Source organism: Pyrgilauda ruficollis, unplaced genomic scaffold (genome assembly GCF_017590135.1).
Source record: "Pyrgilauda ruficollis isolate IOZ18807 unplaced genomic scaffold, ASM1759013v1 scaffold16, whole genome shotgun sequence".
Taxonomy (NCBI): domain Eukaryota; kingdom Metazoa; phylum Chordata; class Aves; order Passeriformes; family Passeridae; genus Pyrgilauda; species Pyrgilauda ruficollis.
In genome coordinates this window covers 12,784,007-12,805,704 of record NW_024514764.1, presented here as the reverse complement: position 1 = coordinate 12,805,704, position 21,698 = coordinate 12,784,007, and the positions used below count along the sequence as shown (strand labels likewise).

The 21,698-nt window shown below is 47.3% G+C and overlaps 1 protein-coding gene and 1 long non-coding RNA gene across 5 annotated transcripts in view; one reads left to right on the top strand and one right to left on the bottom strand.

Annotated features, from left to right (window-relative positions):
- Window positions 1–9,536: 9,536 nt before the first annotated feature.
- Window positions 9,537–13,910, bottom strand: LOC121350907. 2 transcript variants are annotated; one of them, XR_005954733.1, is made up of 5 exons: window positions 13,518–13,910; window positions 13,227–13,408; window positions 12,192–12,303; window positions 10,334–11,356; window positions 9,537–10,242 (listed from the first exon to the last, which is right to left on the bottom strand). It is a non-coding gene; the product is annotated as an uncharacterized LOC121350907 (long non-coding RNA). The 2 variants fall into 2 exon arrangements; XR_005954732.1 differs by having other exon boundaries at window positions 9,542–10,242; window positions 12,192–12,279.
- Window positions 13,911–14,140: 230 nt separating this feature from the next.
- The window catches only part of ADCY9 (adenylate cyclase 9), an 83,490-nt gene continuing 75,932 nt past the window's right edge, over window positions 14,141–21,698 (top strand). For 2 of the 3 annotated variants that reach the window (XM_041462682.1, XM_041462680.1), the window contains exon 1: window positions 14,142–16,314. In XM_041462682.1, coding sequence (XP_041318616.1) covers window positions 14,616–16,314 — 1,699 coding nt within the window. In that variant the 5' untranslated portion in view covers window positions 14,142–14,615. Of the gene's footprint in view, window positions 16,315–21,698 lie in introns of all 3 variants that reach the window. The other variant, XM_041462681.1, reaches the window with a different exon arrangement.

Sequence of the window (21,698 nt, the reverse complement as noted above, 5' to 3'; positions counted from 1 at the left end):
CTCAGGGTAGTGTGATCCCCCCTGGTGAGATAGATCCCACCTGCCTTAGCACATGCTGTGTGGGCACCATGACAGAAGGCAGGGGTCAGGGACCACGGAGGAGAACCCAGGACTAGGGATCACAGCAGAGGGCAGGGCTGGGGATCATGGAGGGAGGCAGGGATTTGAGGAGCATGGAGGAGGACAGGGATGTTGGGATCCCAGCAGAAGGCAGGGAGTCAAGGACCATGGAGGAAAGAGGGGGGTTTGTCCTCCTCCATGGAGAAGGACAAAGGGGTTGGGGATCATGGAGGAGGACAAAGCAGTGGGGGACTACAGTGTACAGCAGGGGCTCTCAGCAGCCACCCAGCAAGGGGCGGATAGAGATACCTTCCCACCAGCGACTGGGGCTCATGCAAACTGTTCATTATAACCCTATTCCCAGCCTGTCTGTCTGCCTTTCTTTCCAACTATCTGTCTCACTCACTAATCAAAGAAGATTGTTCCAAGAAAGCTGGAAGAAGAGAAGGAATGTCTCATTTGGCTGTGGCTTCCTTTGGAAAGTCTGGAAAAACTGTGGCATCTCGACGTGCATGAAGGTCTGCCTGGCAAGAAGCACATTTTCCTTCCAAAGCTGCTGTAAAGATGTGAATCATGAGCCGGTAACGCTCCTGGCAGTGCAAACCCCAATTCCACTGAGACGTGGTGCTGGCAGTGGCTCCGCTGTATCTCTTGGACGGAAAAGACAAACATTTATCATAGTGACACTGCTGGGGAGGAGCTGCCGGTGCTGCCGAGAGCCTGGCAGCAGCCGGATCCTGCCTGCGCCCAGGGTGCTCCCACCAAGGTTTCCAGAGGTCTCCCGAAGTTCCTCAAACACCAGCCAAGGGGTTTACAGTCCCTTTTGGTTGTCCTCCACCACCTCAGCCCCTTTCGTCTCTTGCAGGCATGAAAATATCCCGCATCCAATTATCAGAAAAAGAATAAAAGCTTTTGGAAAGGTCTGCTGGGAGCTGGGGGGAGCCCTGGTGCTCTGCCTGCTGCACAGTGGAGGTCCCCACCCAGTCTGTTTTCTGCTGTTCCCATGCATCCAATGCTGGGGCCAAACTCCTTCCAAACCTTGTCCCCCAAAACTCCCTGTGCTGCAATTGCAAGACCCCAGTGGCTGCAACATGTTTATCAGGCCACTCACTCTCTGTCCAGGTGGTGCCAAAAATCTGCCCACCTGGTTCTCCATCACAGAGCTGGGGCTGTCACTCTCCCTGCTGGCAGCAGATGCCTGACTGGTTCAAGATGCCATTTACAGCTCCTGGAGCAAACAAAACCCCCTTCCATGTAAGTCCCTCCTTTTTGGGTCTGTGGAACTTCATGCAGCCCCAAAAGCACCCTGGCTTGCACAGACCCTAGCCCTCTGGCATCCCTTCCCAGGACAGGGTCTAGGCTCAGGCTTGGAGTTGGAAGAGTTTCAACATTAAGGTAAGGACATATCAGACAGACACCTCCCACCTCAAACCAGAGCACTGAGGTCAGTTTGTGCCTGTGGAGAAACCCAAAATCAAACACATTTTGCCCAAGATGTGCAGGGCACTGAACAGGAAGGCAAGTAAAGCCATGTCCTGAAGAGTGTGCAGGGGCTTTGGAAGCACTTTCCTTGGTTGACACCAATGGAATCACAGGTTGGAGAAGCCATCTAAGATCACCAAATCCAGCTGTTAATCCTGAACTGCCAAGGCCACCACCAAACCATGCCCCCAAGTGCCATATCCACGCATCTCCATGGGAGGAGGATTTGCAGACTGCAAAGGGGTTCAGACCCAGAACTGGGGTTTGCATGTGACATTGGTGTTTCCTGGAGGAGACAGGGTGAAGGAAGGGGAGCAAGCCTGCTTCTGGAGCTGTCTGCCTTGGGAAAAGGAATGTCCAAAAGGATTGCTTGAGGGAGATGGGAAAAGCCTGGATATTGGCCCCAAGGGATCACCATTTGCTTTAGTACACCTACATCATATTCAGGACAAGCATCAGAGAAGCCAGGGCATCCTAGAGCCCTGAGATGGGAATTTTCACTCCATGAGGTGTCCAGCAAATGTCACCCCTGAAAAACAGGGGGGTGGTGGGTGGTGGGCTAGGGCCTGGGGGTACCTCTAAGCAGAGCAGAGGCTGGAGGGGATGACAGGGTGCTCACACACTGCTGTCCCTGGCCAGCAGCTGCTGCAGCCTGGGCAGCAACTTGCTGAATTCCCAGCAGTTATTCTATGGATGCCCAGCATGGACTGGAGCATTTGGCTCCTCCTTCTCTAACACATTCGTTAGTGGTCATTTAATTACAGGATGCAAAGATGAGCTGTTCCAAAATATTCATGTACCTGTGCAAAACTTGCAGTGAGCAACTAGTGCTGCTACTGAGAGAGCGAGTCACGGTATCAATAACAGGAGAAATCTGTCAGCATCCTGGCAATCCTGCAATCCACCCTAACCCACATGGACTGCTCTGATCTGGAATTATCCCAGTAACCTTTTGGGACAGAGGGAGGGAAAATGGAATGTGGGGTGAGATGGTGGCAAGTGGCAAATTCCTACCCACAGGAGAGACAAGAGGTGTCCAAAACCACCTGTGTTCCCATCAAAGGCTGTTGGTGGGAATGGGAAGGGGGTGCTGGTGCCACCACCACTTCAGCTCCAGATCAAAATCCAGCAGCACAGGGAAGACCCTTGCTTCCTTGTGACTTTCCAGTGCCATTGGCCTGGGGATGAGAGTTGGTGGGGCTGAGCATGCAAACCAAGCACTCCCAGGGCAGGGAGCTGCTTCCCGGTAGCTGTGATTAATTGTTGTTAATATTAAATTCAGCACTTTTATGCAGGACGCAGAAGTGCTTAGGCAGAAGCCCAGCTCTCATCCCACCTGTCATTAAAAAACATTGCAATTAAGCTCTACTGGAAGGAAATACAAGTAAATGCATCCTCTGTAAGTGGCTTCAGCTTTCCACAGACATCTGTGTCCCCTGTTTCCTCTTCAGCTGGCCGAGCTGCTTCTGTTTTCCCTCTTCCCATGACCCATAAATTGCTTTTTCTCCTTAATCCTGCCCACAGCTCCCAAAGGCAAGGGCTGGAGAGGGAAGGAAAGGAGCCCCAGCTGCCTCTGACCCATTGCCACTGGTGGAAAGTTCATGTCAGCTGCAGCTGCAGCCCCAGCCCCAGCCAAAATCAAGGCTGTGCTCTGGGTATCTGCTCACCTAGTTGGATCCTGATGCTCTCTTTGGTCCTCTCCATGGGCAGAAATCCAAATGTTTTGGCAAGAGGAAGGGGTGTTACTGCCCCAATATAAAGCATTTAACAAATTATTTCCACTTTGCAGCAGGCCTAGATGGGATTTTCAGCAGCTGAGACCTGCTCCTGTTTAGGTAAATGGTGACAGACACAGCCAAATGCTCCAGGAGAGCCAGCCCGGCCTCCAAGCCTGCAGGGCCCGGCACAGCCTGAACTTTGTGGCAGAGCTGTGCCCACAAGCACAATCATGGCAAAGCTGAACAGGCTGGGGGCTTATTGCATCCCAGGACAGGTTTTTCCCATGGCATTGTCCCCATTTTACTCCAGCAGGGGTTCTTCACCTGGAAAAGGATGTCAGAGGTGGGATGTGGCGCAGGTGGTGATGGGTCAGCCTGAGCCAGAGGACACCGAGAGGAACTGTGGTGGCAGGGCCTGAAGGGACAACCTCTTCTGCCTCTCTCCAGTGACCAACGGGACTGTGATGCAGCCAGAAGTTGTGGTTAAAGTTTAGGGAACGCCAGGAGAGGCAGGTGGGAGTGACAGCCACATACAGCCAAGTCTGCCAGGTCACTGTGTGGCTAGAGTCCCCATCAGGTCCTTAAAGCCTGGGAAAAGGCAAAAAACAAGATAAGACTTAGGGCAAGGGAGCTGGAGATAAAAAGGGCAGCGAGACAAAAATAAACCCAGTGTCAAGGACGATACCAGTGCCAGGAATACTACATTGAAAATTTTGGACCTGGGGGGATAAAGATCATGTGAAAGGTATCCTGAGTGCCAAAGCTGGCTTTCCAGAGCCACAAAGGATGCTGGCAGAATCACAGAGGGTCAGGATGGATGGGCAGGGCAAAGGGGTCCATTTAGGCATACCAGGTGTGCCTAAATTTGGGCAGATCTGGGGCTCTGGCAGCCGCAGGGCCTGGCCAGCTGGAGGTCTGGGATGCAACGTGAGGATTGTGGGTGCTGAGTGGCAAAGAGTGGTGACAACAGTGCCCACACCAGCCTGTGGCTCTGGCCACATCCCTGGGCTCTGCTGATGCGGATGAGGAGGGAAGGTTTTGCTGGGATCATGGCGCTGATGAACACAGGGTTTTTCCCCTGTTGCTTGCAAACATCGTCATCACGTATATAAACACGAAATGCCAAAATGTGAGTCAGCCCAATGGCAGTTTGGCTCCTGCAGCAACAGCCTGATAAATGGTGGAACCAGAGCTTGCAGAGGGGATTTATTCCTGTTTTGGGGGTTTCAAAAAGTTGTTTCATGCCAGGTAGAATATACTGCTGAGATATAAAAGAAAAAAATCAAAATTAAAAAAAAAAATTATAAACCAGGTTTTTTTCCAATTAGTTGCTCTCTATTGATGAGGAGAAACCTTTCAGTCTCAGGTAGTGGTCAAACATATTTTTTTTAGAGAGGAAAGAAATGCAGACAGTATTTGCATGTGAGCCATAGATTCCAATTTTATGAAGGTGGGTTTTTTTCCAATATTTGCTGAATAAGTTTTGTGGCCCAGTGCTGTGATCCAGCATAACAAGAAGTCCTATTCACACAAGGGAGCAGATCTGAGACCACTTCATGAATCTTAAATCCTGAATTTCTCAGGGTTTTTTTTCAAACATAAAGGATCCCAATGAGCCGATTATGCAGACCTTGATATAATGTCTTTTTTTTTTTTTTTTTTTTTTTTTTTAATTAAAATGCTGTAGTTTAAACTCTGCTCTGTAAACAGTCTGGCCTTCACTTCTATCTCCAGGTGTCAATAATCCCATGAGGGTCAGCAAAACCAACCACAGATATAAAGTTGAGTGTGTGTGAAAAGTGTCTGCAGGATTGAGGCCAGCGATTGCAAAACAGTTTAAACTATAATCCTCCATTTTCATTAGTTTCTTGAAAAACTTCTGCTGTGGGCTTGAAATCCTTCCTGTTTTGTTGAGCCAAAGGTGATTTTTCTCCCCAGCAGTCTGAGCACAAACCTTCCCGCTGGTTCTATGTTGTCAGGCTTCAAAACTCACATTTCCCACTAAGGACATTCTGCCCTTTTCACTGAGAGAGCTTGACATTGACATCTATCACGTAAACAAAGCTAATTAAAGACAGTTATTACTTGCTAGACATAAAAGTCTTCCAATCCCACAGTCCTGTAGATTTGGCTGGTTTTGGTAAGAGAAGCTCTGTGCTCTCCCTATCCTGCAGAAACATTGAATGCATTTCCAGCCTAAGAGGCTTCTTCAGCCCTGTATCTCTTTATTTTCTGTAAGATTTGAGGCCTATAAAAGGGACTTCTTTCAGTCCATGGTGTTTGCCACGTCTTTGCCTTGAGATGCAGGAGCAGGATGGAGCAGCCCAGACCAATCCTGCTGTCAGCTCCAAGCTGCAGCAGCACCCACAGGCACTGGGAGCATCCTTCATTCCTGTGTGTTCATTTTTCAGCCTAATATATAATTTAAATAAGACCTCAGCCCAAACATTCCACATCTGCATCCTCTCCTAGGGCACTGAGCAGTGCAGAAGTGGTGGGCTCCAGACACTGGCCACCTGAAGCTTTGTTCCATTGGAGAAAGAAACATCCTCCCACTAATCTGTCACTGCTGTGTTTTGCCTTTTTGGGGAAAAATGAAAGCAGCAACTCTGTGTTGCTGAAGTTTCCAAAGTTAGAGAAGCACAACTGCTCATCTAGGGACAGAGGTGGGCTGTGGGTTGGTTTACACTCAGGCTGAGGTTAGGAAGATGATAATCTCTCCAAGAGCCCTGCCCACATTTCTGGCTTGGAAGAAGGAGTTAGAGGCTGTAGCAAAGTGATGGACTTGATGCCTCCTGGTCTGAGCAGCACAGCTGGAGGGGTGAGACAGGGCAGGAGGGAAAATTGGATAAAAATCCAAACACCTTCACTCAAAGAGTCTCTAAAGCAGTCCATTGGACTTGATTGTGAACTGAACTCAATGAAAAAAGGAAGCAAGAGATCCAGATGAAGGGCAAATTCATAATTAAGAGCTTATATGGTCAAAATAAAGAATCAAACATGGCAAGAGTTATTTGAGTTATAATACAATGAGACTTAATGAATATGTGTTACAACTATGAAAGGGAAATAGAATATTTTCTCTGCTCTTCAACAGAGATAAAGCTGAGGAAGGAATGGAAACAAGGATGGTAAAAGAGAATAAATGAACAGACAGGAAAAAGCCACTTAGAACAATCAATCTGTTTCTCAGCCCCACTTCCCTGGTACATGGCTGGAGCCTTTTCTCTTTCTCTGGCCACATGTCTCTGCCTCCTGAAATCACTGCAGAAGTGTAGAAAATCCTTCAGATGGTGGGATACCTTACTCTAATATTTTCAGGCAGGCTTCAGCTTTGTAGCTTATTCAAGAACAGGTTCTCCAGGTACCCAGGAATTTAACATTAATAACAGATGTTTTGACTGAACATGTAAGAAACACAATGAGCTCGTTTGTTTGGTTTTTTTGTTTGTACTGAAGAAATACTGAAAGGCAATTTCAACTCCTGGTTTTGTATTCCAAGTGTTCTAGAAATTAATTTCCCAAATAAATAGACAAGATGTGGGACAGTTTTAGGTATGAGATCACACATAGTAGCACCATCATTACCAAGTTCCCTTTGGTGAATAATTAATCTCTCTGAATCTACCAAGCAACCTCTGAGCAGTTCTCACAGGTACAAATCATTCAGAGCTTCTGGAAGCTGCAGTCTGGAGGAAGCCTTTGGTGGGAAATTGCTGGAAAGGGATTTTCCCTGACTGTTCCACTGAGAGTTTAACGTGTGCCACAAAGCACAGGGGTGTGATTTTTGCTTATTGATGGTGGCTGTCGCTTGTCCCATTCACACAACTCAAGGAGATTCCTGGTTTATAAAAGGATTAGGGTCCCATTCCTAAATCCCGGTAACACTAGGCAATAAATGCTGGATTGTAGCATTTCTCCCTCTGTGACCTTTCACTGGGTTCTATGTGCTACCTTGTCCTGCTCCCCAGCTCCCCCTTCCAACAAACATTTGCTGTGTTTTCAGTTCTCAGAACCACTATTCCCCTTCCCTCTTACCTCTGTCAAAAGGTATTTATGTAGTTGCTCATCTACAACCAGCAGGACCCAGTCCTGAGTGGCTTCACACTTCCACAACACACCACAATTGTCAGGGCAGCACCACAGGTGAAAATGCCTGGAGGATGTGATAACCACCTTTGCCAAAGTGTTATGTTTTAGTGCTCTCAGCAACATTTTCTTCGTCTGTTTCCTCTGGAAACAGAACAAGGCACATGGCACAAACACGCATTCATGCTCAGTTTTAAGCAAGACTTTTTGGAAGGTGTTTGCTTTCACATTCAACCTGGTCTAGTGGAAGGTGTCCCTGCCATAGAAGGGGGTTGGAAAGAGATGATCTTTAAAGTCCCTTCTGAGCCAAATCATTCCATGATTGTTTGATTCTATAAATGTCCCTGTATGAATCCTTCTTGTTTCATCCAAGTCTCAATCCTACCACCACAACAAAAATTTTAAGTAACAGCTGGTTCCTGTGTTTGTAGACAAAAGTGAACTTTTTCCAAGCTTGAGAACACAAAAGTGTGTAGAAATTGTCTTAAATACAAACTAAAAATAGATAGTTTCTCAATGCCTTCCCATTCATACTTGTCACATCATTGCTAAGTTGCTGAGATATATCTGCCCCACTGAAGGAGTAAGGGTCATGTATCTTTCGGGATGTCACCAGAGTTGCAGCCACACAGGTGAAGTCCTAAGTATAGGTGAGAAGAACGTTCACTTCAACCCTTTTGGGGAAAAAAAGTGCACCAGAAATCCAATATTACTCAGTTCGGTTATTTTTTAACAAAATGTTGGCACCCACAGGGCAGAATAACAGATTTGTAGCTAAAATAGAGCCAGGGAAAGAGCAAATGAATCTATTCAGGGATGCAGTTGGGAACACTCTGCTTGGCTCAGACAGCAATGGCTCTCACCAGATCCATTCCCAGCCGTTCCTGGGGTCACCTTTCCATCGCGGATCAACCAAGACGAGGGATCAGGTCACAGAAATGCCCCAGCAATTCTCTTCTTCCTAGAAATCTAAATTTAAAAAGGGCCTAGTGCACACATAGCAAATGTTTCACGAAGTTTTACGGTGTGTAATTGCTTGTGGCACATACAATTCCTTAGCTGGGGTTTTCTGTGGATCTGCAGCAGGTCTTCTTCCTAAGGTGGCTGCACAATCCTGTAATTACACCTGTAAATCCTCACTCCCACCTCTTTCAACTGAATAATCCAAAACACTAAATATAAAACATGTTTCAATTTGCAACTGCATCGTTGCAAAAATCCAAAAATGGTAAAATTGTGTGTTGCAGCCCTCACACCTGTTGCAGAAATGACAATTTCTTCAAATATCTGCAGTTTCCTCCATAGTACTGCAGGAAAATCCTGTGCCAAGGATCACATCTTGTCTGCCCATGGTTTGAAAGTGGCTACTGATTTTTGTCTGCCTGTTGGAATGGCCTTTCTTTGTGGAAAACAGAGCCAGTTCAGACGCATTTAATGGAAGCACAGGAACAGCAGTTTGCTTGGACCAGGAAGAACACGACACCATCCTGCAGCATGCAGGAAAGGAAAACCAGGAACACCCATGGGAAGGGGGCATCCCAGTGCTGCTGGACAATGGGGGTGCTTTTGTAGGATGCCAAATACCACAGATGCTCATTTGCAAGAGAAAAAACTGCAGAGCTTGAGAAGGGCAGATCGAGCAAATTCACATTATCCTCATTCTTCTACTTCTTGTCCCGACTTGGAGCCATAGAAAATGTTCCCTCATTTGTTTCACACAGGACTATTTTTATGGGCCTTTTCACTGCCTTCCACCTACTGATGACTTTAGTGTCACTTCCCACTATTTGACTGCAGCTCATGGTCATTTCCCCAGGTTTTCTGCTGTTTTATGCTGTTCTATAAAGTGGAGTTACCTCATGGCAGCAGGACTGACTCAGCTCTACCTTGGGAACCCTGGTAGCTGATCTCCTGTCAGTGTTTTAGAGCTTCTACCATGTTTTCTTGCCATTATTTCCCAATGGCTTAAGACTTTGCTTCAGTTTGGTTATAGTCTGTTCATTGTCTGCCTAATTCCTGAGTATGTCCTGAGAAACTGCAAGCAGGTGGAGTGGGAGCTTGATGCTGGGCTAGGCTAGGTGACATCAATGACATCCACTTGTAAAGTCCTTCTCTAGCTCTTTATTCCTTGGGACTCCCACATCCACACAGTCCCACTCATAGCAACCCAAAGACTCCTATTTTGAATAAGAAAGTGCCTTTTTACTTCTTTTTTTTTTTTTTTTTTTTAGCAGCAGAGTGCCATGCAAGTCCCTGCACTGAGTGTTTGTAGCTATAAAAGCATGTCAGATGTGGCTGTATTTGCAGACAGCAGTGGTACTTCCCCTCTTCGGAAATGGAGCAAGTTTCTGTTTTGGGCTGTGCTGACTCAAGGGTGAGGTACCCAAGCTGATTCAGCAGTTTGGCAAGTGAGGAGAACTTCTGGTTATGAATGAAATGAGCAATAAATTCAAGTTTGTCTTCATTTTAAAGAAATGTATATTTGAGTGAAGCCACCTCCTGATGGCAGACATTTTGTCAACTAAGTGGAATATTCTGCATTGCTTTTGGCAAAAAGACCACTCCAATGAGACAACCATAAAGCCTGCAAGTAAAATCCTGGTCACAGGGGAGTCAGAGATTTCCACTCATCCGGACTGGGATTTATCCTCTCTCTTGAGTCACGTAAAAAGATCTTCTACTGCTTACCTGCTTATTTAATCTGTGCATCTCATCTGGGATATGAAATCCCTTCAGTGATATGAATAAATTGAATAGCAATTTCAGAAGGATGAAAATAGAGAACACAAAACCAACCTGGGCACTGCAAGGAGGTGAGAATGCACCACCCATTTACTCATCTTCCGTGGGTTCATATGGAACAGATGTCAAAGGTAACCCTTGTGATCTTCTGCTATGGAAAAATGAAATAAACATTGTGATACTTTATAATTTATAAAATCATGATGGAGTAACAGTCTTTCACAATATTTGCCAATGTTTACCTGTTAGTCTGTGAAAAGAAGCCAGAAGACTTGTTGAGTTTTGGTTTTCTTAAATGAGTTCTTTAACCTGGAGGCTTCCAGGATTCAAAACTTACAATGATTGCTCTGCATTGCAGCAAGGATGAAGATACAGAAGCTTGTCAGAAAGTGAGATCTTTCTGTTTATTAAGGCAAGATAGCATGAAATGGGGCATCTGAGCAGTCTCCCTTGAGCCCCCTTCTGTCTGTGGATGGTCCAAACAGGTTTTAACATATTTGCCTCCATCTTTATGCTGTTACCAGGCAGGATCAATAATCCCCACAGTCCCACCCATGGCACCCACGATGCCTGTTCCTTCAGGCTGCAAGTTCTTCCTTTGACAGCACACAACAAAAGCTGCAAACTTTCAAAGCCCATTCCTCCTTCCCAGCTACAGCACCCCTCTGGCATTAAGGCACGCTGCTGTTCCAGCCAGCCGTTCCCATGCCATATTCTCCTGCCTCGTGAGGGCGGTTTGGGAAGTCTAAAAAAGCATCATGTGGGCTGTCACATTTCAGAAGCCCTTAAATAACTTTGCGTGCCTCCATCAGATAAGCAGTGAAGTGCAATATTATGAACGTCAAACAACAGCTCATCATTACAGCTGACAAGGCTTGTTCCTCTGAGAGGGGAAGTAAATACAGTTCCATAGACTAAATGTGTATTTAGTGGCTCGAAGTTAAAAGAACTCTGCAAGGAGGATTTGCATTTGCCCTGTTATTGCTCTGTTAAGTATTTCCTCTAACTCAGTCTCTGAGAAAGGAAAACAGTCCCAGAGTATTTTGGAAGGGTGATCAGAGCTCTCCACAGGGAACCAGCACAACCAAGTGCAGAATGAACCCAGGACTCAGGAACCAGCCTGCATGGAGGCTCCCAGCTCTACCAGGATGGCTCATTGTGGTGGCTAAGAAAGTGATCCAGAGGAAGCATCTTCCTTAAAGGATGTCACAGACATGGCCCACTCAGGTGCTGCCTTAGAGGACACGCTGGCTGTTACATCCATCCTGGATAAAAACAAATCAGAAGGTGGTGGTGGTGGTGAGGAAATAACAAATACAACCTCAAACCACTTCTTGCTCTCTAAAACAAATCTCAGTCACACTTAAAATGAATCCAAGCATCACTGGTGTTTGTGGTTTTCTGCTTCATGTATTTAATCTGCTACTTGAATTCAACAGAGAAAAATTTACACAATAAAAGCAAAGTGAAATTAAAAATTCGGTGTTTCAGGAGACAGCACAAGGTCTGTCCCAGCCAGAGCTAATGAAATTGAAGAGAACTGTTCTTTGACTGCACATGCAGGGTGTTTCCATGGAACTTGATAACGACAGGGGAAGGTGGGGAGTGGCTGGGCTGGTGACTGTTCCACCCAAAAGATCAAGCGGAGGAGCAGGATGGGAGCCTACAGGTTAAAAGTCTAATGGGAGCTTCTTGGGGGAGCAAGGATTCTGCACAACCCCATGTGAAGCTTTATTAAAGGAGGGTCTGACAAGTCAGATGTCTCCTTCCATCCCATCTCCCTCCTTCAAACCCATAAACATACGCTGGGAAAGAGGAACTATTTTATTAGTGGAGATCAAAAGCTGCCGCTGACCAGTAGCCAGACAAAATTTGGTATCATGTGGGTTACTCAGTGAAAACTTGTGATGTAGCAAGTATCTTTGATGTGATCCTGTTTATTCTAAGAACACACAAAGTACCACTTTATGGAGCCCAGGGGAACAACACAAAAAATCTATGCTGGAATTTCAGTACCTCTTAAATCTCTAAGTCCAAATCACCCAACATAAATCTTACAGGTTTGCATTAAAAAAATATTAAAAACACAGGTAATTTTACCTTAAATTCTCTGCCAATGAGGTAAAAAACTTTTCTTCTTTTCCCACCATGCCTTTGAATCCTTGGAAACTGTTGCACTTCTTTAATCCTGCCGATTAAAAAATTCATCATCCTGTATGAAGTAAGAGTGTAACTTAAAGTATAATTAGATGAATCAATAAAAAGGCTGGAAAGAAGTTTTAGTAAATTTATCAATTAATAGCCAAGCCCAGGAGGCCATCCTGCCTTTCTGCTCTGTCAGCTCAGGGATTTCTCTCTTCCCAACAGTGTTTATGTAAGAGCTGCATGATAAGCAGCACTCCCTATAAAATATTGATCAGCTGAGCCATTAGCTGGAATTCAAGAGACAACAATGTCACAGCAAAACCAGAACAATTACTGCTATTGATTGGAATTTTTAGAGATTATTTTGATATTTGAGCATGTCAGGAAATACAAATTTCTTCTAAATAATAATACTAGGAACATATGTTACAGCATGGTTACAGGACATCTTTACAAAGGAAATGGAAAATAGGGCAAGTTTCAATTTCAGTAATTGTGCAGTCACAGATTTTCTATTACTATTTTTAAAAAGAGTAGACAGTCATAGACCTGGAAAAGACCTCCAAGGACATTGAGTCCAACTTTTGACCCAATACTACTGTGCCCACTAAACCATATTGTGAAGTACCACGTCCACTTATTTTTTGAACACTTCCAGGGACGGTTACTCCACCACTGCCATGAGCACCTTGTGCCAGTGTCTGACCACCTTTCCAGTGAATAATTTTTCCCAATATCTGATCTGAAATGGTCTTGGCACAACTTGAGGCTGCTCCATCCTGTCCCTGCTCCCTGGGAGCAGAGCCCAACCCTTACCCAGCTGTCCCCTCCTGTCAGGAGTTGTGCAGAGCCAAAAGGCCCCCCCTGAGCCTCCCTCTCTCCAGGCTGAGCCCCCCCAGCTCCCTCAGCCGCTCCTGGTACTCCACACCCTTCCCAGAACACTCTCCAGCCCCTCAATGTCTGTCTTGCCTTGAGGGGCTGAAAACTTACCCTGGGATTGCAGGTGCTCCAGCACTGGGGATGGTCACTGCCCTGGTCCCGCTGGCCACAGTGCCACTATTATCACATTGGCACCATTGGCTTTATTTTACGGGATGCTGGGGCCTTCAGAGGAAAAGGGACTGCAGGAGGAAGGACAGCTGCAGAGAAGTGCTTTGCTGGGGAAGGCTCACCTGGAAAAAAGTAAATGGGATTCAGGGAAGGAGAAGCCACAGAATGAAGAACTGGGGCTGGAGCTGAGGGGCTGAGTGGGATGAGGTGAGACCAGTTTGGGAACATCACCTGTGAGCAAGGGTGAGGGATGCAGAGCTGGGGAGAGAAGAGGGAGCTATAGCACCAGCAGAGAGAAGCCCTGTGAAGAAGGAAAGCCACGGGCCATCTGCGAGGAGAGATAATGAAACCGAGGGAGCGGTGCAGGCGAGATAGCGTCAGCCATAAACAAGCGGAGAACGAGGAGAAAAATAACCCAGCGAGTTTGCAGCGAGACTCGGGCTGAATTGTTTGGTGAAGTGCGTGTTGTCTGCGCATGGCAAATGTCAGCCGGTGGGGAGGGCGGTGGCGGGGGCAGCCCGGGAACCCCGGCGCTCGGCCCCGCGGACTGTCCCCCCTAAGGTGCCGCCCAGCTCATGCCACCCCTCGCTGTCCCGTCCCTGTCCCACGGAGAGCACCGCCAACATCACGCCCGTCTCTCTCTGAGGGGACCGTCCCCTCTCCTGCCCGCGACCCTCGCACTGAGGCGGGAAGTGTGTGTTTGTGTGTAGGGGGGGGCGCGCTCCCGCCGCGCCGCCGCGCCCAATTGGCCAGCGGGGGCGCGCTCCCGCAGCCCCCCCGAACCCCCCCCCGCGCCGTGAGGAAGATGGTGGCGGCCGCTTGAGCGCGTCCCCGCGCTCCCCTTCCTCTCCTCAGACGGGCGGGCGGGCGGAGCAGAGGAGAGCGGCTGCTGCCGCCGTCCCGGCTGGGCGGGCGGCTGGCTGAGGGCGGGAGGCGGCCCCTCGTCGGCGGCCGTGCGGGGAGGAAGCGGCGGGCAGCTGCAGCCGACATGGAGGAGCGGTCCCCTCCCGGCGGGGGCCCGGCGTCCCCCCCGCGGGGCTGAGCCACCGGCCCGCCCGCCCCGTGCCTCGGGAGGGCTGCGGGGGAGCGGGGCCAGCGGCGGGGGGCGGCAGCCCCGGCCCGGCTCGGCCCAGGCGAGGGGACTATGCGGGGCTGCCCCGGCGCGCAGTGTGCGGAGCCCGGCGAGCGGCCGATCGCCGCGGCGCTGCCCGGCCGCCCCTACGCGGCGGGGACCGGAGGAGACTAGAGGCGACTCTGCGAGGAGCCCGGTGGCTTCGGCAGCCCCAGAGACCCAAGTCCGGCGCGGGCTCTTGAGGAGGAATTGACAACATGGCTTCCCCACCGCACCAGCAGCTGCTGCATCACCACAGCACCGAGGTGAGCTGCGACTCCAGCGGGGACAGCAACAGCGTGACGGTGAAAATCAACCCCAAGCAGCACCAGGGCTGCACCTCTTCCAAGCACTGCAAGTACAGCATCTCCTCTAGCTGCAGCTCGGGGGAGTCGGGGGGCACCCGCCGAGCCGGCGGAGCGGGCGGCAGTGGCTCCGGCCTCCGCCGGCAGAAGAAGCTGCCGCAGCTCTTCGAGAGGGCCTCTTCCAAGTGGTGGAACCCCAAGTTCGACTCCAACAACCTGGAGGAGGCTTGCATGGAGAGATGCTTCCCGCAGACCCAGCGCAGGTTTCGCTATGCCCTCTTCTACATTGGCGTGGCCTGTCTGCTCTGGGGCATCTACTTCGGCATACACATGAGAGAGAAACAGATTGTTTTCATGGTGCCGGCTCTGTGCTTCCTCCTGGTATGTGTAGCTTTTTTTGTGTTCACTTTCACTAAGACTTATGCCCGCCATTACGTATGGACTTCGCTGATACTCACCCTCCTGGTGTTTGCTCTGACCCTCGCTCCGCAGTTCCAGGCTCTGAAGCCTGTCTCAGGAAGTGGTGACATGTCCAACCGGACTCCCCCGGCAGATCCCACAGACACTTGTCTTTCTCAAGTGGGCAGTTTTTCTATGTGTATTGAAGTGCTCTTGTTGCTTTACACAGTGATGCACTTACCCCTGTATTTAAGCTTGTTTCTGGGACTGTCCTACTCGGTCCTCTTTGAGACCTTTGGTTATCACTTCCGTGATGAGAACTGTTTCACACCTCTGGGAGCTGGTGCGGTTTACTGGGAGCTGTTGAGTAAAGCCTTCCTGCACATCTGCATCCATGCCATCGGTATTCATTTATTTATCATGTCCGAAGTCAGATCAAGAAGCACATTCCTGAAAGTGGGGCAATCCATCATGCATGGAAAAGACTTGGAAGTGGAAAAAGCCCTGAAAGAGAGGATGATTCATTCTGTTATGCCAAGAATAATAGCCGATGACTTAATGAAGCAGGGGGATGATGAAAGTGAAAACTCCATCAAACGTCATTCCACCTCAAGCCCCAAAAACAGGAAGAAGAAGCCCTCCATACAGAAAACCCCCATAATATTCCGTCCTTTTAAAATGCAGCAGATAGAGCAAGTGAGCATTTTGTTCGCAGATATTGTTGGCTTCACGAAAATGAGCGCCAACAAATCAGCCCACGCCCTGGTGGGACTCCTGAATGACCTCTTTGGACGCTTTGACCGTCTGTGTGAGGACACTAAATGTGAGAAGATCAGCACTTTGGGAGACTGTTACTACTGCGTGGCCGGCTGCCCCGAGCCCCGCGCAGATCATGCCTACTGCTGCATCGAGATGGGCTTGGGGATGATCAAAGCCATCGAGCAGTTCTGCCAGGAGAAGAAAGAAATGGTGAACATGAGAGTCGGTGTTCACACCGGGACAGTCCTGTGTGGCATTTTAGGCATGAGGAGGTTCAAGTTCGATGTGTGGTCCAATGATGTCAATTTGGCCAACCTGATGGAGCAGCTTGGGGTGGCTGGGAAGGTCCATATTTCGGAAGCTACTGCCAAATATTTGGATGATCGCTATGAAATGGAGGATGGAAAGGTGGTTGAGCGTGTCGGTCAGAGCGTGGTAGCTGACCAGTTAAAAGGTACGTGCTTTTATTTTGTGCTTGTTTTTCTTTTGTGAGGGAATAGGGTTGCCCCAGTGCCTGCTCTGTGCTTGCTGACCGTGTTTTACATTTGACTCAGCGTGCTGATGATCACAAACACCGGGGGAATTACAGGATAAAAGATGCTACGGAGATAAGCTTGAAAGATCATCTGTGGTACTCAACATAGGCTTTGAAACTCAGTGCTCCTTCTGAGCCTGTTGCCTTGTAACAGGCCTTCTCTTGGAGGAGAAGGTTCATGTGTTTGCTGTCTGCAAGAGGTTTTTGTTTTACTGTTGTGTGTCATCCTTTAATTCAGTAAGTAAACTTGTTAATTGACTTCATGTGCCATACAGAGAACATATGTGTTTTGCAAAATTATGTATATCTGTGAAAAGGTTTTTTTGGCATCAGGAGAGTTGGGACTGAGAAGGCATTTGGGAAAAATGACAGCTGGATTCACAGAAAGAAATGAGCACTGTAGATTTGGCAGTTTGATATGGCAAGTTGTTGCGGTTTGGAGTTAGGCTGGAAAAAGTTACTCAGGTGGCTCAGTGAGCTGGCAGATGCTCTCTCATTTCTGCAGCTCAAGGGATCTGGGGATGAAATGGCAAATTTACCTTTTGGAGAAGAAAATGAAGGATCCTTCAGTTCCCCTTGGTTAAGAGTCTGATTTTCATTTTATTACAATGTTCATTTTGAAGTGAAGCTCCTGGCTGCTTTCTAGCAGCACTTAGAGGCGCGTGCAGGAGGGTTGTACGAGCTGAGGATTTAATTGTCTCTTTTGTCAAAGTTGTGTCTCTTCAGTGCCGTGCCTTTGTCTCACAGAGAGATTGTTGTCTGCAGTGCTCTTAGTCCAAGGTGGGGAGCAGATGGATCTAAATGGGAGTGGAATATGTAACAAACCCTGTTACGGTCTTTGAGTTTATTCGTTCTGCTTATAAAAGTACCCATTTTGATGAAGTAAGCTGGAAAACTGAGTGGAAGAACCCGAAGGAGTCATAAACAGGCATTGTGATGGAGAAAGGAGATATTTGTGGCAACAAACACAAAAAGAGGCCAGGATGGTGGTAGAAAGGTCAGTGAGTAAGGACGTGGGGAGAGCACTGCAGAGCAGTGGTGGCCGTGGCAGCTGCTTGCCCCTGGCAGGTGCTTGTTTTGATGTGACACAAAAACTTATTTTTGGTGAGCGAGCTGTCCGCATGCATACGGCAGCGGGGCTGCAGCAGGAGCCTTCCAGCAAGCAACGACATCCCCAGTGACATTGGTGCCTGGGAGCCACGGGGCTGAAGCAGATGTGTGTCCCTGGGCTTTGGCTTTCTGGTTAGATTCTAAAAATACAAATTCAGTTAATTTCTTTGGAAAGTGTTGACACTGATGTATTTCAGTGGGAGTGTGCTTTCAAGAAAACAGCATCAGACATAACCTCGTTGTTACTCTAAGATGAATTTTGCTGTTCTAATGGAAATAAATTGAACAGGTTGTAGGAAAACATCCCTGTGATATTTCCGCCTTCCATGTACCTTTACAGCCAAATGCAGTGTGAAGGCTGTGTTGTAGCAACAAATAAAATTCAGTATTTTTGCTGCATTTATAACTGTTCTCAGTATTAATCCCAAACTGGCATGAACTTAGCTGTGGAGATTGATGGTACTGCTCCTAAATATTCTTTATTTGTTTATATTTTCTAGGAGATCACAAGACCACTATGTAGAGCAATTATACCCCATGCCAGCAGTGGGTTTTTCATGGTCTTTCTCAGACTTCTGTTCTGTCCTTGCTTGCCATTTATCATGAGAGGGCACAGGCTGCTCTGCCTCCTCAGTACAGAGGTTTGGATTTTGCAGCTCTGAATGCCTTTCACAGCTCCTGCTTCAGCCAGGGTACTACAGATGGACAAACTGACATGCAGTCTAGATAAGATGAAATTTGCTTTGTGAACTGACATTTAATGGTCTCTTCTTACCCTGAAATGCAGCTATGAAAGCAGCTGGAGCATGTGGTAAGAATTACTTTAACAAGGAATATGGGTTGGGCTTTGCTTTTTCCCCCATTTCCCTTCTGTATTTTTTGGTAGAACTGTAATCAGCTGCCATTTCTTACCAATGTCTTATGCAGTTATAGAAATCAGAGGCTGTGTGTATTTCTAAGCCAAGCAGACCTTAGCCACAGGTTTGTAGCACACTTATTCTGTTCCCTTCCGTGCCCAGACCCTCAGGGGATGTGGTAGTTAGTGGGTGCTTCAGAGCTGCCCATTTTTCCTGTTTCCTCAGAACTTTGTTCTGCAGCCAGATTCCTCAGCTTATAGGTAAATGCCATCAGGGGAAAAATACATCAAAGCCAATGATAAAAGCCATCAAACAGCAGTGCCACGGGCTGGTGTGTAGGATCTGCTGCAGGGGAGGGTTTTGTTAGGGAGCAGCTCTGAGATTTAATAAGGGAAGCTGAGATTTCACCTCTTAATTAATTTATCTCTGCCAAGCACCTGCTCAGTTCTGTGAATAGAGGTGCTATTAGGAAGCTTTGCTTTACTGTTTTCCCTGAGAATCTGTTGATAGTAGTGACAGAGAAGAGGAAGTTTGTAGTGGTTGTTTTAATTATCTCATACCCCGTACTCTCTTCAAGTATAAAAGTGCTGTACAGATAGCAGACATAAGCTTTGTTTCCCTACCAGTACTTCAATTCTCAGCTTCCTTTCAACCTTTGATATCTTAATTATATCCTATTTTTTATGCTGTATGTCTAGTGTATTATCTCTTAATTGTTTGAGCTGCAGCAGTCGTAGCTATCTTTGAGGCTGAGTCAACAGGAGCAAGTAAACTCTTCAAAGAGTGAAAGTAGGAGGTGCTGAGCACACAATGTCCACGTTCTGCACACTTCAGGTCTTCTACCTAACACTGCTCCTGGAGCAGGTCTTGGGACAAAAGCACCTCTGTGGCTGGAGCACGTTAGGCGTGCTCCTGGTGCTAGTCCTTTGGCTTGGTTCACCCTGAAGGAATCCAGGTGCAGCTCTCCAGCCTGCACCAAAGCAGGGGGTGGAGGAGTCACTTGGGCAAACTGCTTCAAAACCCTGCTTCCCATTCCATTTGAAATACTCAGGTTTATGTGCCCCACTTGGGCAAACTGCTTCAAAACCCTGCTTCCCATTCCATTTGAAATACTCAGGTTTATGTGCCCCAAGTTGTCCTAGTGCTGCTCCTCCTGGTTTTGGAGATGAGGCAAAACTAAATTTCTTTCTATTTTATGGTTCCCTGGAATCTTAGGATGGGAGTATCTTTTCTTCCTCCTTTACTTCCTTGGCTCCTTAGTGCAAGCAGTGGGGCCCTGGTGTGTTCCCTCCAGTTTCTGACTTTGGAATTAAGAAGATGGTGTCTAGAAGAAACCAATAAGGAGAGCTTACCAGTGCTTGCAAAAAAATTTTGCCTATTTCTGACGGCTCTGTGTTTCAAGATTCCTTAGACTCCTGTTTCCACAGTACCTGATTCCCTTGGATGTGAAGGGAGTGCAGGAGAGCAGTTTTGCAGTGAATTTTTGAGATCCACAGACAAACTCCAGCCATCAGTTCAATTATATCCTCCATAATAATTTTCCTGTAGGATTTGCGACAATTCACCTTTTCTGTTTTCTTGCAGAGCTTCCTAGCAAATAAATTTATTGAAGATTATGAGATACTGAGAGTCACATAACACAGGTTAATGTGTCCCTTTCGAGCTCCAGAGGCAGAGATCTCTTGGGATATAAAAAGTTCTGCTTATGGAAATATTTTTGTTTTGCTCTGTTCTTCTTGGTTGTTTGCATTTCTCTTTCTTGTTGCTTGGGAGGTCACAATATTGCTATTTACCAGCCAGCAACTCTTCCAGAAATACCAGGGTCACCGGCATCTTGTTTTTTGAGTGCTCAAAATAAGCATGTTGGGGCAAGAATGCTTTCTCTGTGTTTATAGGGCATAGCACAGCAGAACCAAGATTTCATTTGGGCCCTCTCTGTGTGCACTGATACCTAAAATAATTCCCAAACTTTCTGCTGCCAGACATCTCCTTGTTAAGTTTGCCTCAAGGAGTGGCTTTATTGCTGTACTCCTCTTAGAAGCTCTTGATAATACAGCCACACTTTTCTCTCTGATTTTGTCCCTTATTTCATCATGGAGAAAATGCTGAGGGATTCTTGTGCTCTCTGTCACCTGGCTGGTGGCACAGGGAAGGTTGGCTTTCACAGCACTTACTGCAGGAGCACCCACCAGTTCCCCTGTGGCCAGCAGTGGCTGTTCCTGATAAAGCTTTTCAAAGATCTCCAGCTATGTACTGCTTTCACTGTTCTTTGTGTCTCTTTTAATATTTACTAATAATTTTAAATGTTTCTTTAGTAATAAGTAAATTGGTTATAAAAAGCACCATTTTGCTCAATGGTGAAACCTTTTAGTCTGTGAATAGCCTGGCTCTTTTCAGGGTGGAACCTGTGAGCCAGGGGATGCTTCTCCCATGGCACATGGGCTGCAGCTCTGCTTGGTGACTTGATACCCCACTGCTGCTTCACGTTTGGGCTGCAGGGAACACGGCACGGGTGTTCCTGAAAGACAGAAATCTTGGGTCAGGTTATGAAGAGATAAATCATTGAATTTTAATTCGCTTCCTCCCCTCTGTAGCTGGTCAGGGGAGAGCACTGGAGTCTGCCCAGCCTGCCCTGACTCCCTGTCCTTTACCAGCACTGTGCACAGAGGACCTTTAGCTGTGCTTTTGGAAGTTCAGAGGCAGATGAAGGATCAGATGAAAGTTTTCCTTGGCGTTTTGAGCCCAGCCTGCTGGGCACAGTGTAAATCTAGAAGGCTTGTGCTTGTGCCAGCAGGATGGCTCTGCAGAGAGCTCTGCAGATTCAGCTTTGCTCTGGGGCTAAGGGCAGCTTTAGTCTTGAACAAGTGAGGGTTTTGGACTCAGTGAGGGGGGGGTTAAGGTGCTTGTCTCGTGTCTTGCCAGCTACTTTGCAGGTCCTTCTGTTCAACTTCTGGTTTCATCATGTTCCATAAAAGTTAGTCTTTAGATACAGGCTTTTTATATTTATTGAACTGGCTTGTGACACACTGGTTCTGGATTTCATGTGTTCTGATACTGATTTGATGATCAGGCAAAAATAGAGAGAACAAATGTCCATTTTTGAAAAATGTGGTAATTAAGTAAACATGTGTATGTATTTCCACTTTCCCACAAACAGAATTTTGAGTGCTGATCATGACAGAAAATTGTAGTGCCCAGTCAATTTATGAGTTTTTCATAATCTGAGCTGTTAACTGTTGTTGAGGTAGTGGTTCATGATTTTTATGTGTGACAGCGAAAATAAAATACCATACACAGGTTGACTTCACTCATGTATTTCAAAAATGGAAAGTGTTC